Raw genomic sequence first — 18,353 nt, 5'->3', positions numbered from 1 at the left:
CTGACAATGTCTTCCTGTCATAAATTACCATTGGTGGTATGCAATTACCAGAAGCGTTGACACAGGCAAGAATTGTTATCTGTGATTTGTCACCTGAAGTAATTCTGACTGCATTGGTACCACACTTGTGAATAGTTTTTGGAGGGTTTGGATTCAAGGGCATGCCTGTCTCATCCATATTAAATATTTGACTTGCAGACAAACCATTTTTATCAATTGATGATGACAAAATGTTGAAATAATTATCAATGATAACAGGATCAGTTGCTGCTGCATGAACAGAAGAAACAAATGAAAGAATTCTTAAAGAGAGAGAGGGGTATCAGCTAATAAATGACTGCCACCATCCACCAGAAACTATGATGCGGTTAGTATTGCGAGAATCAATGATATGTTGCACAAGTGCTAGAATACCGTACTAACGGGTTATTAAGTGTAGGCGCTTATGCAGAAAATGACAGAAAAACGGGCGCTTAATAATGACTCAGCGCTTAATAAATACAGTAGGTGTGGTTTGCAATAATAATTAATTAATCACTTTACTGGCTTTACAATGGCGGGTGGTGAAGAATGATCTTTTGACAGTCTGGTTCGTGGCCACAACGCTTATATAAAGTGTCTGGACTCCTACTGCTGTAACTCCTACTGCTTGGACTCCTACTGTTTTGTACTGCGCTTAACAAACCCATGCTAAGAGCTACATTGAGCTAGGCGCCTAATAAGAACTAGGCGCTTAACAACGAAGGGCGCTTAACAACGAAGGGCGCTTAATAACCCGTTAGTTAGTACAGTATCTTGTCTTGTTTTTAGGGTATCCGATGGATGCCGAAGCTAAGATAAACTTTTATATTTCTTGCGCTTTGTTATCAGACAAATATTTGCTTGGCCCACTAGTTGCCCCATCTAACACTCTACCACTAGCTCTGTCCCCTAATGTAGACTTAGGAATCCCATAGTCTATAGCTGCTCTTCGAATAGATACACCACTTTTCACTGCCTGCACAGCTCTCTCCTTCGAAGATTTATCCCAATTTTTACATGTCTGTGGCCTTTGGTTCTTTAAATTTGCCAACGATGGGTAGTGAGATGGCGGCTGAGACAACGACTTGGACTTGTAAACTCTATTGTACAAAGAAGCACCCTAGTCAGATATGATACATGGGGGTCTTAAAAAATAATTGATTTTAGGTATGACCAAGAAATAATTTGCTACCCTTCTTTGTAAGAAAAATAGTTTTTTGTCTATAAAAAACGAGAAGCAGCAGTTCTTCTAAAAATTTTAGTAGCTGAATCAAGCAACTATTAGAACATCACAAAAAAGTGGAAAGTTTATGGAGCATATAATTTTGGCGACCTTTGTCCGATGAACAATCTTATTGTCAGTGAATACGTATTTTCGATGGTATTTTTTGTTAATTTTTCTTACAAACAAGAAAAGCATGTACGAAGTAAGGTCTATGTTTTGAACAGTCAATGACTTGAGTTTATCACTGTATTGCACAATATCACAAAAAGTATTTATAAACAGAAAAAATAATACTTTTGGTGTCTGAAAATGGGTGTTGGCCGATTATTAATTGCCTACTCTCACTTAGACTTGCGTTTAGCTATCTTGGTAGTTGGTGTTGCTTTTCGTTGTTTTTTCATCTCTTTTTTTCCTTTCTCCCCTCTTTCGTACTGTTTCTCTTCTCTTCTTTTCTTCTGTTTTTCACTCTTATCTTTTTTTTCTGTCATTGCTCTTCTTTTTTTCTCCTTCTCTTCCTCCTATATAATCAACCTATCATACAGTTCATCACTTGTTAAAGCCTCTCGGTAAAGTTGGACTTACTTTTTGTGCATCACCACCACTCTTCTTATAATTACTTTAAAAACTGTCAGCAAATTGGTACTTCAACTGTAATGAAACATGAGTAGTGATGCAGTTGTCTAGCTTGCAACTTCTAACGACTTTAACTGAAACATGATCATATTTATCTGTGACTTAATTTAATGACTCTAATGTTGATATTTCACTAAATTTTGATTGACCTGAAGAGGTTGATGATTTAGAAATTGATTGTGTACGAACCTTTTGAGGACATGTGAATAGAAGTACCTTGCTTTGTTTGGTTTTGAGGTACTACAATGTATTCTTATGAAACAGGCAAAGTCCAGCCTTTTGAATGCATTTTTTTATGTGGGATGGAAGAAATATAATATCATACCATTTTGAAAGAAGACTTGGAAACTCCTCTTCAGTAACGATTGAGGCACAAGTGCTTATTGAATACTTTGTTCATTTTTTTGTCCAGGATGACCTCTAGCGATTGGAGTAATAATGAATTGTAATGTTGTTTATTTAATTTGTTAAAAATAGTTGATTATTATACTGAAACACACTAGTCATTTGTGAATTAAGGTTAGGCCTACTTGCAGTACAGTACTCATTGCAGCTCAATCTCCTCATCAGTGTCCGAATCAGAATCATTGCCATGTTTCACTACCTTTTGTACCAGTTCAGCATCCAACAAGTGGCGGTTCAAGCGTAGGAAAAGCAACATTTCTAGTGTGATGTGTTTCATTGTCTTCCTGAGGTCTGAGTAGACAAGCTTCACCAAGCTAAAGAATTGCTCACATATTAAATGTTTGTCGTATGAAATATAATGACTTGTATTGAGGTTAAATAGGAACATGTTGCTCACTCCAACCACCTTTACAACTAGCTTGTCCACCATAATGAGCTGAAGCTGATTTGGATACTGTTATTTTTTGCCTCTTAAGGGCCATTTCTGCAAAAGCTTTTAACTCCTCTGTTGCATTGGCTTTAGTAGCAATAATTGTAGTTGGAGTAAGTTCAAAGCAATGAGCACGTTTTATTTCTTTAGCTGTCAACTGCTGATTATCTTGAATTTTCAATATAGCTTCTTTCAAAATATTGTCATAGATGATTTCAGCATCTACTGACAGGTATCTAGTCATCCCAGGAAAATACCAGGAGCCCTTGAAAATACTCTATAGCATAATAAAATCAGACTCTGACTTCAGTCATAGGTAGCTTTGGATCCTGCAGCTTTTTTGTCACTGACTCTAGTTTCTTCAACGTTTTTAGAAGAGTTACAACACTAAAAAGGGAAAGATGTATAATAAGTATTAAAATTGCTATTACCAGGATTAAAAAACATACATTATCTGCTGGGCTCAACATCAATGGTAAGATGCCAAGGCATGTAATATCTGTAGTTTGAAATTTACCAAATAGTAGAATGAATTTTACATAATGTAAAGCCATAGTGAAGGTGCTGCTCCAAGTTGCTGATAATAAGAATACAAAAATCCTGTTGCACTGATTGGCAAGGTTACAAAACAATGTGTGTAATATAAAATGTACAAAATTAAAAGCCATTCATCACAAACCTGTTGAATCACATTAAAACTAGCAAAGAATAGTTAGTATAATGCTAAATGTCAATCATCCAAATTGGCAGACGTGATGGCATGTCTTTGATCAATATTTTTAGTCTTCTCAATAACTTCCTGACTCTTTTGTATATATTGACTTTTGCTTGCATTTTGAGGCACTTTTCGAATAAAAACTAATTTCCTAATATTAGTCCCAGGATTATAAGTGAAAAAACAGGGACAAATCGTTCAGGTGCTTTGAGTTCTGGCACTAAACAATATTTCTTACCAGGGTCTAGTGATAAATGCTCGTATAGTGACAAAGGAATAAAGAGAGGCTTATCTTTTAGTAAGTCATCTATTGGTTTTAGAATTGATTCAGATGCCTGCTGTACAAATTTAGGTTTAAGATTGTCTGCCAAGTCTTGAACTGGAGCCGTGATTTAGTTTTGAATGTTTATTTTTCTGAGATACACATTTGGTGTTAAGGCCACTATAGAGTTTAATAAGGAATGACTTTAACTCATTCCAATGTGGTCTACTCCAGTAGCTGCAGGGAATCAATAATTTTAAGGTATTGATTGGAAGTGACGAAAAAATTGTGACTGCAACATTTATATTTCGGAAAAGAGCAAATGAGAGGAGGAATAGGAACTGCTCTTTCATAAAAAATGTGATGGTGTCTGTCAATGTGCTATATATTATATGTCACAGAGTGAACCAACCATCTTTTTACCAAAGTCTTGTAGTTCTCTAACAAAAAGTAATGCATTGCGAGAGACAAATAATTTGATTATATCAGTATATAGCAAGTCTTTCTTATTCTTGACAGTAATTGGTGGCAAAAAGTTAAATTATTAGAAATAATATTTTCACTCAAATGATGCTGAAATCCTCACTCTCATCAAAATACTTTACAAACCTTCAAAAAGAAGTTAATGTATGTCAGGCGATAACAGTGCATCAAATGGTACTGTCAAAAAATTGCTCTTTCGTTGGAAGAATTGTCCATCGAAATATAGGGCACCTTGATAAGTGACAGAAAACAGTGGTATTGACCATATTCATACTTGAACAAGCCATTTTTATGTGACACATTGTGATGATAAATATGATGAAGAATTATTACTATTTTATGGTGGCATGTGGGCAGAATGTGGGAAACTATAAAGTTAATTGCAGAGCCCTAAATTGAAAATGAAGGTCCGTGACTAGGAAATGCAGTTTATTGTAAAATTTGTGTTCTTCATTTACGTAACAAGATACATGCAGTTGCATTGCTGCATATACAGCATGTTTATTAAATCTTTGGTATATTGATAGGTGCTAAGTGCTAATGAATTGAAATCAGCCCAGGAGTCAGTGGCTTATGGATGCATCAAATATGCTGATCTGTGTCATACACGAACAAATGATTACATATTTTCATTTGACAAGGTGAATTGTCATTATAATTTGTACTGTGTTGTAGCATATAATGTTATTATAACAGATTTTATATCGTAGTTTTGTCTGTATTTCATTGCTATTATAATTTTTGAGTTGTTACTTATAAAGTAAACCTTTCTGGCTTGTATTACTTTTTTTAGATGTTAGAGGATCGTGGAAACACTGCTGTTTATCTTCTTTATGCTTATACACGTATTAAGTAAGCCAACAATACTTGTTCATTTTTTATCTATTAAAATAGATCCATTCTTCGAGTTGCTAATGTGACTCAGGAACAGCTACAAGAAGCAGCCAGAAATATTGTTCTTAGTCTGGATCATGAAAAGGAATTTAAACTGGCTAAATGTATCACTAGATTTTCAGAGGTTCTAGATGATGTTGCTTCTGATCTCTTTCCTCACACGCTTTGTGACTATATCTATGAATTATGTACCACAATGACTGAGTTTTATGATGCTTGTTACTGTGTAGAGAAAGACAAAGAAACTGGAGAAGTTCTTTCTGTCAATATGAGTCGCATTCTATTAATCGAGGCTACAAGAATGGTACTTCAAAAGTCTTTCCATATTCTAGGATTGGATCCTGTGGAGAAAATGTAACAATAATTATTTGACATGGCTATGGTAAATTATTTTATAGTCCTTGATTGTAATAGAAGTGCTACAATAAAATCATTTTAGTATAATAGTCATTATAATTATGCTGAAATATAACACATCCTTATTGTGCATGCCAAATTTTCTTCATTGAATGTTACACAGGCTCTATAATTTTTGTAGTAGTTCAGTGCTACATGTAGTCGATTTGCATTCATCTGAACCCTCATTTTCTTGCTATAACTTTTGACTTACAAGTTCCATTGTAACAATAGACATATAGAATAGTGCATTCCCTTCCTTTTGCCAAATCTAATGTGGTACAGTAGTGTCTGTAGCATTTTAGTTCAAAGTTGGTTGTGTAGCCCCTGTAGCCATATTTATCACATTATTGGGTGGGGTCTGTATTTCTTTGGCTCAGGTTGATGTAAAAGGGCTTTAGTGTCATCAAGAGTAGATCTACTCTTAATATCATCAACAGTGCACTAGAGCAATAATAATAATAATAATTATCAAAACAGTATTTTCTACAGTAGCGTCAAACAATAATTTAAATAACAAGTCATGAAAAGGTTCAAAATGTTTTAATCAACATCCATGTCTTCTACTGGAGGATCAGCAGGTGCTGGAGGTACATCCTCCATTTTATCTTCAGTTTTGTTCTCTTCTTTTCCTGTTTCATCCCCTCCTTCACCTTCAACAGCTTGATCATCTTTTGGTGGTTCAACTTTAGGTTTGGGTTTAGACACGATGGGATTGACAATAGCGTACAGATTCTGCAAAAGTATAAACAAAATGCAACTAATTATTTGTACGTAAAGAAGTAACAAAGACTTGGCCTTACTACCATACAGCTCCAAACTAACAAAAATTTCATCAAAATCTTACATTAATTTGTGTCAATAAATTTTCGTCATTTTTGTTATTAATCTGCATACTTCCACATGGAACAACAAATAAAAATTTTGTGAAGTATTAATTCTTGAAAAATTTGACAGAAATTTTGGAGCTATGCAGGAATAAGAAGTGCTCTCATTTTGTTGCTAAGAATACATCAGGTAAGGGTGAAAGACACATTTATTGGGGCTTATAATGTACATGTATGTATGACAACTACCGAAGCTTTACCCATTTTAGTCATTGCATTAGCATTACTAATAATGTGATCCTAATGTTTCCTTGTACCCCATACATAAAATAGAAGTATTTTATTGTCTTCCTGGACAAAAGTGACGTTACAAGACCAAATGGCATTGCAAAATAGGCAGCAGGTGTTTTTAAAGATAACAAATGATCTTACTAATGTGACGAACCTACACATAGCTGCTAGCATAATTAAAGTATACGGTGTAACGAATCATAAACAGATTATAGAGGGATCAAAATCTACCATAATGATCTCACCTCTTTTGCCATTGTAATTTCAGAAACTTTAACAACAGGATCAGCAGTGAGAGGAACTTTTTGTTGCGCTTGCATTTTGCTGTTCATCCATTCTCTCTTTGCAGTTGTAGCTTCTTGCACTTTTTCCATATCTTCCTTGGACAAATGATTATATTTCTCATCCTAAAATGATTATAGATTAATGAGGCTGTACTATTAATAACTCCAGAATACAATAAAACTGGTACCAAAACATGCTGTTGAAATAAAGTAAGTGTGAATTTCAATAAACTGAAGATTGTACTCGAATTTACATAAATAGTATGAGACAATGAACTATAGCAAACAAAGCAAATATGTGACCATAATTGACAAAGGGTACCTTATGGCGGATTTTAAAATTCATCATTATAATGAAAAATATCAACCAGTGAGTGCTCTGTTGGACATCTATTGTTTAAAAGTTACATAGTAACTTTCTACATCCTCTGGAGTAATTTTATGATAAATGGAGCTCAGGAAGTTGGATTTTTTTTGGCTATAAAGATGAATTTCACTACCTGCCATAAAGTACCCTTTGTCAATTATGGTCACATATATAAAAATCTTTTAGAATGCAGGTGCATGTACATGTAGCACATAATGCATAATATAATTTGTTGATGCAATGTAAATGTACTTGTGTATATAATATCACATAGCAACTATAACAATTCAAGAACTTACTCCTTGCTCATATTCCATAAGTATTTTTTCATAACGAACCACCACATGACCAAGTTCATTAAAGGAAGAATCACGAAACTCAAACTCTCTCATTCTTGCTACTATAGGATCTCCTTGCTTCTTCATATCAGCTAGTCTCTCAATGTATACTTTCTTGGCTTGATCTTCTCCTTCATCATATAACCATTCCTCAGTAGCCTCTAATAGTGACATCAATTTTGTCTTATCCTAAAAAAAAAGATGTCAAAGAGCAGTCATGAGTTTACAAAGAGAGTACATTGCTAGTGCATTTAGGCCAATCTGCACTGTGCAAATTTATCATTAATGACAAAGCAGAGTATTGTTATTATTTGTATAATCATGACTATTACTTAATTTAAGTATGGTGCCAGTTCATGAGATAAACACAAGTACATGTTTATGCAATACTTGAAGGGAAAATAAATGTATAATTTATTTTATAATACATGCAAACAAAAAATTAAAATTGAAATTTACAAATGTTTCACAAAAATGTAACTTAAATGCAATTGAGAACAATATAAACCATTCCCATCTTAAAGGTCATGTACAGTGCAATATACAAAAATTAAACTGCAAAAAGTACCTCTTCATTGACAAATTGAGACAGGGGTCCCTCCAATTTATCTCTCATGTCATACACATATTCCTCCACAGAGTTCTTAGCATCAGCCTTCTCAGCTTCTAGTTTATCAGACTGTATCATTGCTACCTACATTGTACATAAAGTGTCAACCATAAAATAAAATGGAAGTGACTGAGCTTTCATATTTACTGTGAATGATTTTGTAATACAGCTAGAAATATTAGATGAGAATTAATGGTGGTACGTCAAAACTATCATCTATCATTGTGCTTATTTTGAAATTTGAACATGCTTAATGATGTGTCTGCTTGCCAGCATTTCCTACTGTGAGCACATACATTTAATTCACGGTCTGTATAGCATTATTTGATGTACTGCTACATGTACAAGTACTGTACATGTATGTATCATACCTCTTTTTCAAAAGCTTCTTCTAATACCTTCTTAGACAGTGAATAAGTTGTTTCATCAACTGGTAGGTCAACATGCTTGTATGTTTGCTTTGCTTTCTTTGTTGCTGGTGATTTCTCTGTCTGAGCAGTAGATACATCTGACTTTTGCTGACCCTAAATGAAGACACGTATGTAATTAATAGAAAATTAACACTGTATATCAAATATTTTAGCTACTACAGAATATCTCTTGAGCATGTAAAATGGTTGATGTGTATTAGTGAGATCAAAAGTCACATTAATTACAAAAGCAAATTAAAAATTCATGATCACAGACAGACAATCAAAGTACTTAATACTCGCCTACGCGGCGAGTCCAATTAACTTCTGGAAACAGGTAATGCAAAGCTAGAAAATTTGGAGTATCAAAACTTGGTTAATTGACTCTAAAAGATTTAGAGGTAAAAATTTTGGTAAAATTTAAATAATCGCATGCAGCTACATGTACAAGGTCCTATATAATTGGAGACTAAAATTTTGGCAAATGGACACTCAATTTGCCAAAATTTTATGCTGACAACTTTCTAAAATGTCAAAAGTTACAATATACAACACATCTGTAACTTGACTTATAGTATATTACGTGGGCGTAAGGCACCACCAGTATATTATATTGCATAACATCACTCTTCTAACTACGTACAGGTTGTACATGTATGCTGTTATGATATATACCCACAGTGGGTGTGACTTTAAACCATGATAAAAAAATCAATTTGTAGACTATGAATGAATGGTACATTTAATGAAAATCCAGCGACTTTCTGTAGTAAGCTTTTGCTCTTTCTGGGTAACAGAAATCAGTTCTGCTTTTTTTGCATTCTTGCTGTCTCTTGACTTCTCACTAGAATCAGCATCTAATGTTCTCTTCTCACTCTCTTCTCAAAATGGAAGCACGTGGTCATGTGGTTTAGGGCGATTCATTTGGTATGCCCCTAGCAACCATAAATTATTTAAAGCACTGGAAGCACGTGCTGTGCAGAATAAAACAGCACTCAGGGTGAATCTTGATTGCAATACAGCACTCGGCGTGCTGTATTGCAATCTAAACCCCATCCCTTGTGCTTTAAGTAATAAATATGGCATAGATTTAGATGTATAACAATTACTGCATTACTAAAAAAATTACATTACATCTTACTAACGTTTTCAGAGGTAGAACTAGGACCTTCTGGTTGAGGGACAGTTGAATCCATAGTATCATTGTCAGTAACATCATCTTGGGGTTTTTCCTGTGACTGAAGACTTGCATCAGAATTGGAAGACTGAGTTTCACTATCTGCAGGAGAAGCTTGAGTGTCTGATTTTGGTTCAGCTTTAGTGTCAGATTCCACATTTTGAATTTCTTCGATTTGTCCTGTCTCCATTTCTTCAGCCTGCTAAATAGAAATATGCATATGTAAATAACAAAAAAAAGTAAAATTTGAGCTCCACAAAATAACATTAAAGTACATCAGTAAAAAGTACAAATATATACATGACAATGACATATACATGTACATTTACATCTAAACACTGAAAAAATGTTACAAGTATAAAACATAACAATGAAGTACATGTACATGTACCTGTTTCATAATCAGTGTAGCTGATTTAATGAAGAATATTCCATGAATACTTAATCGAACTTTAACTTTGACTTTTGTTGATTCTCCCTCTTCATTTGCTTTAACACCCTTGATTAAAAATTTACCTACGTGTATATGCAGAGAATTAAAAAATAACTAAGCCACTTCAATGACAAGACACCATGAACTAACATAAAAATAAGCAATAGCTTACATTTATTGCAATAAGTGAAACTAACATGCAACTGTCGTAAATACACGAATAACACAAATTACAAAAATAAAGTACTGTACATCAAACAATATATATGTAAACATTCTTTACATCTATATGAACATTATAGTGTGTCTGAAATGATGATGTGATGTACAACTACATAGTATATACCAATATTAGAATTAGATACAGGAAGTGCTTTTTGATCTTTGTATTTAACTTGAAGTACAAAAGGTTCTTTGCGGTAAAAAGTGAGAACTTTCGAATGATAGATGGAATCTCCTTCCAAGAACACAGTCATATCTCTATTAAAAGTGAAATTAAGAATGCATTAAGTGTAACGTTAATAAAGGCACATGCACATGAAACTACATGTACACAATTAGTACCATATTCTCATACTCATTTCTTCTACATGCATCTTACCCTGGTTCTCCATTAATTTCCCACAGCAACTGAATAGGGTATGGCTGAGTATCTTGTATGGCAAAGTCTCGGACTTTAAAAGTTGGCGACAGTATTGCACACTACAAAGATACAATTTCAAAAGAAGAGTATTAGTGTAAAATTACTATACAGTACCGCTCAGCTATAAGTTTACTTATTGTGTACATGACACGGGTGCAGCTTGGCTATGCATTCAAGCTGCACTAGTGAAGGTGCACCTGTATCGTGTATTTATCATTTACATCATGTACTTATCTCGTGTTGTGGTGCACTCGTGTAGTTATTGCACCAGTGTGGAACGCAGGTAATGCTGGAGATTACTCGTGTAAACGAAAACTTATAGCTGAGCGGTACTGTATCTCCCCAAAATTACTTTTACCACTTTGCACGTGTAAATAGAGGTTCTCTCTTATTTCTACATTCAATGCTTCTAATGAGTCTTTAGACAGTATGACTGTGCTGTACATATGTTGTAGTACATTAAAGCACAAAACTTTGTCAAAATTTTAAGCTGTGATTTTGCTTGTGGTGGCCATAGGTACATGTATGCACACGGACTTTATGTAAGGGGTGTGGATGTTGTAAAAACATTATTATCATATGCAGTGGCAATTAAAGGCAATTCTGTTAGAATAGACCATAATAATGTAACAGGAGTGTGAATAAACTGTAGGCAAGGGTGACCAATTTTTTTACTTTTTTGATACAAATTTACATGCAATAATAATAAAACAATAATTAAATAGTAAACAGATTAAATGTGCATACTGCATTATACAGAACTAAAACACTGTGAGCAAGCTAAATGTACATGTACATGTAAAAGCATAAATATAGTCAACATATAGCTTATCATTTACATGTACATGTACAGTAACAGTACTACACAGTGCACATGCATATGTATAAATTAAAGCATACTTGTAATGCACATCCTTTACAAACTGCTTCATCTTGGTTGAGTGTAGTAGAACATTCTTTATTAAATATATCACTGATAATCTTTCTGATAGCAGGTACACGTGTCATACCACCAACAATTTCAACTCCGTAAATATCATCTCTTTTTAATCCTATATGTACATTTACACGCATATGATCATAAAATTGTCAATTTCTTTGCAAAGTGCATGTACATGTAAATGTACCTGATTTCCGGAGAGCCTCTAAAATTGGTACTTTAACTCGTTCAAGTAAATCTTTACATAAATCTTCAAACTCTTCCCTAATATAAAATTATAATGAAAGCTAAATCTAAAACCATTAACTACATGTGTATACTGTAACGTGAATGCTTGGATAAATGTACATGTAAAAAAGTACTTTTTAGATATTTAATTGATACACATGCAGATCACCATCACTCTTTTAATTTAAATTCAACATACAAAAAAGAAATCATAAATACCTTTTCATTTTTGAAGACACATCCTTATCATCCATAAAGCACTCAATATTCATAGGAATAGGAGTAGCATTGCTACTCATTAATTTTCGCAACTTCTCACATTCATTTCTTAGTCGAGCTGTTTGTTTGATTCTTGACAAAGCATCGATCTTATATTTCACCTTAAATTCTTCAGCAAAATGATGCAGTAATCGTTTATCAAAATCCCGACCACCAAGCAAGTGATCTGCAGCCTTTGAAAGAACCTATAAATGTAACAAGTGTTAAAATGTACATGTTCATATAGACACATGTAGTACATCTAGCCCATAGCAATAATGCATAAGACAATTCACAGCCATATTAATGAGCACATGTGTACATGTATGTATCAGCCTCATGCAGTGACTGTATAATGTACAATTACGTTATTGATCAATACAAATATTCTATGATACCTTTAACTTTCCTTTATTGAAAGCACATACAGAAACTTGCAGTGCATGATGACCCATATCAATGAAAACGACATTACGTGATTTTTCTTTTTCCTCTGGCAAATCTTGCTTATATATACCATAAGCTAAAGCAACTATAAAAAATATTAAAAAATAATATATTCACAACAATAAAAAATTGATGCAGAGGTTAAAGCTAAAAATTTATACATGTACACTAACTTACACACAATTTGTGGCAGAATAGATTTTTGCATGAAGTTACTTAGCTAAGTAACCACTACATGTGTAATGCATAAGTAGCACTAGAAACATGTTGCTTATACTTGCTAGGATTTAAGGTGGTCGAACTTTTTCGCACGAGTTACATGCAATAAGGAATATACATGTACATGAAATTATACTTAACAATGATTCAACAGGTACGTGTATCAGTGCACAACTATAGATATATTGTGGGCCTCTCACTGTTTCACATTTTAAAAAGTTCTTTAAAGTGCAATCTAAGCACAAATATTGTTGTTCCAAAAAGTAAATGCATTAATGAAATCTTTTAGCATGCAGTCTGATTGCCACTACATCCTACTATTTATAAAATTTACACCTGTAACTGTTGACGATACATGTACAGTACAGTGCTGCAAGTAGAGCGCAGTAGAAAAGAGAACTTCATAGATACCGTACGCGTCTTAATTTTCGAGGTGTATTAAATTTCGTTATTTTCGTGCTCACCTTAAATCCACGAAATTTAAACCACCTCTAATGCCATTCTATTGTATGTAGATTATGGCCAGAACACGAAAATTAGCTCACACGAATATTAACTTTTGAGCACATTTCATTGAAAACACGAAATTTTGAACCCTCGAAAATTTGAACGTATACGGTAGCTACTTATTTGTACTTTGCTACTCTTTGCTGTGTTATGCCCAAAAAGTACTGCGGTACCACCTAGTCACATTTTCTGTAGTAGCAAGCGCCCAAGCACTGTATAGGCTCTCAAAAAACTTGAGGATACTTCTCTTGGCTGTCTGTGCTGTCCCAGTTTATCTGTACAGCTGCTCTAAGCTTTTATAAGCCTGTTCAGGAAGGTCTTCGCTCCATTCTACCGTCGAGCTACTATTTGCTACTAACCACGTGTGCTTCTACTACTGTCAAAATGTGCATGTGTGCAATGAAGTCCCTACGTATAAGTAAAGTAACTGCAGAAAAGCTACTTAGCTTTTTCCAAGCACTTTACTGTACATCACTTAAGTAAAAAATGTTGCTAAGTGTTTTAATGTACTGTACGAAGTACTTTATAGTTTAAGTACAGTATATCCTCAATTATCCGAACACCTTTGTGCACTTCTTTGGAGAGATGTTCAGATAGCTGAATAGTCTGGATAAGTGAAATACAGTAGACCGACCTATCCTATACTTTTTGAAGAGTAAATGTGTATGACTTTCCTTTCCCTAGCTCGCAGAGTATTTCAGGCTTCTCTTTGATGGTATTTCTCTTGGTTAAGCCCCGTGACCTCCTTGCTGTAGCAGCCATTTTAACCGGTTATTAATAAATTAACCACTCTGAGCATGCGCATTAGAGACAGCCATGTGTTCGGATAAACGAGGGTTCAGATCAAAGAGATACGGATAATTGAGAACGTACTGTACAATAAAGTAGAGTAGGATATACTGTACCGACGTATAATGTGATGTGTGAAATATTCCTACTGTTGTACTTGTTATCACCATTTTGCAGGCATACATGTACATGCAAGCACATGTATGGCTGGGCAAAGAGTTACAGAAGTTCTTTACCTTCTATTGCCTTTAAAGAATTAACCTTAATTTACATTATAGCTTCTCGTTATCTTGCTATTAACCACCATGCAAATCAAATGAAATTCTTTAGATAGTGGTGTTGTTGTACGTGTAGTTCCTTGGCACTAAAACTAAATCAATTCTAGTGCTGCTTTTTGTCATAGTTCTAGTTCCAAGAATTAGAACTAGTACTATATTTACTACAGTTTCAAGAACTAAAAATAAAGTAGAACTAGCTTATTCTAGTCTTGTGTAATGTAGCACTAAAACTTAACTAGAACTGAAAGTAGACCTATGCAGTTTAGAACTAGAACTGTAGAGCAATACTATGACACAGTATACACATGTACATGTATATTGGCTTTGGATGTGGCGATTTTGTGGATTAAAGATGAGCACAAAACAAAACAAAAATTACAACATCACAAATAATACATGTACATCATATACATTATAGCATAATTACAACACCTTTTCCTAACTTGTACACAGCTCAAATTGTACTGATCAACAATATATGTACATGCATGAAAGTACTTAACCATAAGTCAAATAATTACCATATACCGGTTTATTTACGCGGAGAAATATTTTCGCAAATTTCGCTGTTTCTTGCTCCTTTGCAAAATTTTTCACGAATTCTGCATTTCCATTGGCACGTGATGTAGACTGCAAGCCATTAGCAAAAATAATTTCTGCAAAATCTTAGGGATGCAAATTCACAAAAAATTTTTACTGTGATAATAAAAATGGTATACAGTATTACAATTACCCCAAAATTACCTGCAGTAGTTTCATTGAGTAATCTAAGACAATTAAGACCACTTATTGAACTAGCATCAAGTACAGCTCTCCGTTGACTATCAGTAAAATAAGAAGGCACCTACACAAACAAGAGTAATCATAACAATAATCGTGAAGCTTAAAGTTGCAGCAAGTTAAAATTCACTTACAGATATGACACAATCAGAAACTGGTTTTTCAAGGGCCTTCTGAGTAATTTGTTTCAGATAAGTTAACATAACAGCAGTAATTTGCTCTGGTGAGAGTACAACAGCCTCATCAAGATAATTTACCTGCAACAATACAGAAAAAATGATGCTGATGGCAAAATTGTGGTAGAATGTTTAAGCAAGAAACAGATAAAATGATGTATATGTTACATGTACATGTAGATTTGATCTGTGAATGCTATGGAAAATTAATGTAACTGGAATAAAAAAACACAGTTCCAATAAGCATAGATATTAGATTGGAAACTGCGTGGGCGGCCTGTATAAACCAATGGAAGGCGAAGTTATCACCTCCCGCATCCTAATCAGTCCATGGCAACGGGACAGGTCCACTTTTCTCTGTTCATAACTTAGTCCCAGTAGTTGTAAAAAATCAACAAATATGAATAAAATACCTTATAACTTTTATATTCATCAATCCAAATTTCATAAAGTTACTCAAAAGTAACAAACTGTTTCATTCAATACTAACAGCGGGTGTCAAGCGGGACCTCTTTTCTGATGTTCAGTACCTTTTACTAAAATGTCTCGTTTTACAACAAAGTAACAAGCATAGAACAATCAAGCGCTTTGAGTTGCATGTATATGTAACTAGGGTATTCTTAGACTTGTAGCTCATAGATCTTCTCCAGAAAGTCAAATTTTGTGCTGTAAAAGTGAAAAAGTTTCTGTACCTTTTTTTCCAAAACAATAAACATTTAAGCTAGGAAAGAAACACAGAGAACAGGTAATACATTGCTTTAGTTAACTGGCTAGTAATGGTATTGATATGTTCTTTTGAAATCCTATAAATATGTCATTCCCTGACAAAAGTTGGCTCTTCTCGTTTGGCTTTCACATTGTAATTATTGAACACGGAAAATTAGAATCTATACGGTGATAACTACTGCCTACACAGTTACCAATCTCTTCATACTTTATTATCTATGCAATAAGGCAGACAATTTAGCCACACCCTCTTATTAATTACAACTGTGCAGGCTTATTTCTTTGCAACTTAATCACTGGGCTTATTTTAGGATGCATGTACAAAGTGAATGAAGGAAAAAGCTACAACCTACATTAGAGGTGGGCAATACAATGCCAAAGAACATGTTCTCATTTATCTGATACCATGAATCTAATTGGTATCAAACCAGTGACCTCAAAACTACACAACATACATATACATGTACATGGGTAACCACATCCATTTACATTTAAAATTTACAATTTAATTGATTGATTTTCTTACATTTAATTTGTACATGTACGTGTAGTAGTAGTACAAATTCAGTACTCAATACTATCAACATCATATTAACTTGGAATAAATGAACAATTTATGGTATCACCCTCCTTGAACATACATGTACATGCATAGGTTCATTTTCCCATTACTTAATTTTTTAAAAATTTTGGCACTCATTTTGTCAGTAATAATTATACATGTTATTTACAGTTAAGTATGAGTCGATTTCTTTGGTGGCAAAATTCTGTTGATACTAACATGCCAAGGAATCAAAGAATGGAGTATTTCAGTATCAGAATCACACATGTCATACATGTAGTTATATCAAGTCATAACTCTTAGTGCCAATTAATGCACAACTTACCTTTATCCCAATTTTATCACCAGGCAATTGCTCAGCTTCATATGGCTGACCTTCTATTTCAGATTGTGACACAGGATCAGAAAAAGAACGACCAACAAGTGCTTTAAAACCAGTAATAGTATTCTTGAGATTGGAAATGCTCTGATTTTTGGCTGAAGTACTCATTACTCTTTCCTTTGGGGTAAACCCAACCATAGATCTGATATGACATAAACATATAAAAAGCATCATATTATCATAGTAAATAAAGTGCGAGAGAGAAAAAACTTACGGGGAGGACCTCTCACTGTAGTCATTAGTAATGACCTCTACACCACCATGACGAGCAATGGCTACATAACATGATTGATAACCGATATCTATCCCAACCACACTCATCTTCAGAAAAGCCTTTGTTAGTTGTTACTCTTCAGAATAACATAAAAAAGAGCAATTTATAATTAACGAAGTACAACCTGGCGAACTAACTCGATCCAACTCCTTGATTCCTTCTGGAACCTTCTTCACAAATCCGGAACCAATATGTTCACACCCATTTTTGACAACAGACGTAGCAACACGTGTAAAACCGTAAAAATCTTTATTCTGAGGACATGTTAACTTTTTTGACTGGCTTGAGTTGAGGCGGGCTGTATCACTAGTGGGCTAGTGTAAGACCACTGGACTGGCACTGTTATCTTGAGATGGACTCTTTCGGCCACTGTACATCAATTGAAGTGAGTTACATTACTTTGAAAATTGTCTATAATTTTTATATTAAAAATGTAATAAAATAAGCGTAAGTAATTAAAGGCCTTTCTACACTAGCACTTCTAATGCGCATTGAACTGGTTTGGAACCGGTTCGAGTCATTCCACATCTGATGCGCATTGACTTCAATGCGCATTAAGCCAAACCACCTCTATTATATCTATTCAATATCAGAAGTGTTTGGAATTGGAATCGAATGCAAATTTCTGGAATCGCCAATCTCTACCACATTTACTTACCATAGATATAATACACGGAACAGGATTAGAAACAGGATCACGTGAGCGCATTATCCATTGAAACACTCCTAGTTATATTGGAGCCCCGGGCAGCTGCTCGACCATTGCCGAGGCCCCCGACTGTTCCTTTTCAAAAAGTTTGTGGGACTCTAGCAACTTCGGGAGACGGCGAGATGCACTAGTATGAGCTTCTATGGCTACTCTCTGAGGATTTTTAGTGCATTAAGACATTTATTAGTGCTTAAACAGAAGTTTTAGAAAGTTACGGCATGTCAAAACGGATCC

General features: G+C 34.3%; 2 protein-coding genes across 3 annotated transcripts; one reads left to right on the top strand and one right to left on the bottom strand.

Moving 5' to 3' along the window:
- The first annotated feature begins 4,673 nt into the window (after nucleotides 1–4,673).
- Nucleotides 4,674–5,583, top strand: LOC100634996 (arginine--tRNA ligase, cytoplasmic-like). Its single transcript, XM_020004036.1, has 3 exons — nucleotides 4,674–4,815; nucleotides 4,968–5,026; nucleotides 5,069–5,583. Exons 2-3 carry the CDS (start codon nucleotides 4,968–4,970, stop codon nucleotides 5,424–5,426), a joined length of 417 nt encoding a protein of 138 aa, XP_019859595.1. The 5' UTR covers nucleotides 4,674–4,815; the 3' UTR covers nucleotides 5,427–5,583.
- Nucleotides 5,584–5,860: 277 nt separating this feature from the next.
- Nucleotides 5,861–17,643, bottom strand: LOC100634870 (heat shock 70 kDa protein 4-like). Of its 2 annotated transcripts, none has more exons than XM_020004038.1 (18): nucleotides 17,548–17,643; nucleotides 17,351–17,486; nucleotides 17,080–17,278; nucleotides 15,425–15,547; nucleotides 15,255–15,354; nucleotides 12,669–12,802; nucleotides 12,232–12,476; nucleotides 11,972–12,048; nucleotides 11,745–11,896; nucleotides 10,803–10,903; nucleotides 10,548–10,681; nucleotides 10,160–10,284; nucleotides 9,737–9,970; nucleotides 8,553–8,705; nucleotides 8,140–8,265; nucleotides 7,533–7,760; nucleotides 6,828–6,989; nucleotides 5,861–6,199 (listed from the first exon to the last, which is right to left on the bottom strand). In XM_020004038.1, the coding sequence occupies exons 2-18, from the start codon at nucleotides 17,455–17,457 to the stop codon at nucleotides 6,008–6,010; spliced, it is 2,592 nt and encodes an 863-aa protein (XP_019859597.1). In that variant the 5' UTR covers nucleotides 17,458–17,486; nucleotides 17,548–17,643; the 3' UTR covers nucleotides 5,861–6,007. The 2 variants fall into 2 exon arrangements, with proteins under 2 accessions (XP_019859597.1, XP_003390556.1); XM_003390508.3 differs by having other exon boundaries at nucleotides 9,737–9,967.
- Nucleotides 17,644–18,353: the final 710 nt, after the last annotated feature.

This window comes from Amphimedon queenslandica, unplaced genomic scaffold (assembly GCF_000090795.2).
Source record: "Amphimedon queenslandica unplaced genomic scaffold, v1.1 AMPQUscaffold_12439, whole genome shotgun sequence".
Lineage (NCBI taxonomy): Eukaryota > Metazoa > Porifera > Demospongiae > Haplosclerida > Niphatidae > Amphimedon > Amphimedon queenslandica.
This window is presented reverse-complemented; position numbering and strand designations above follow the sequence as displayed.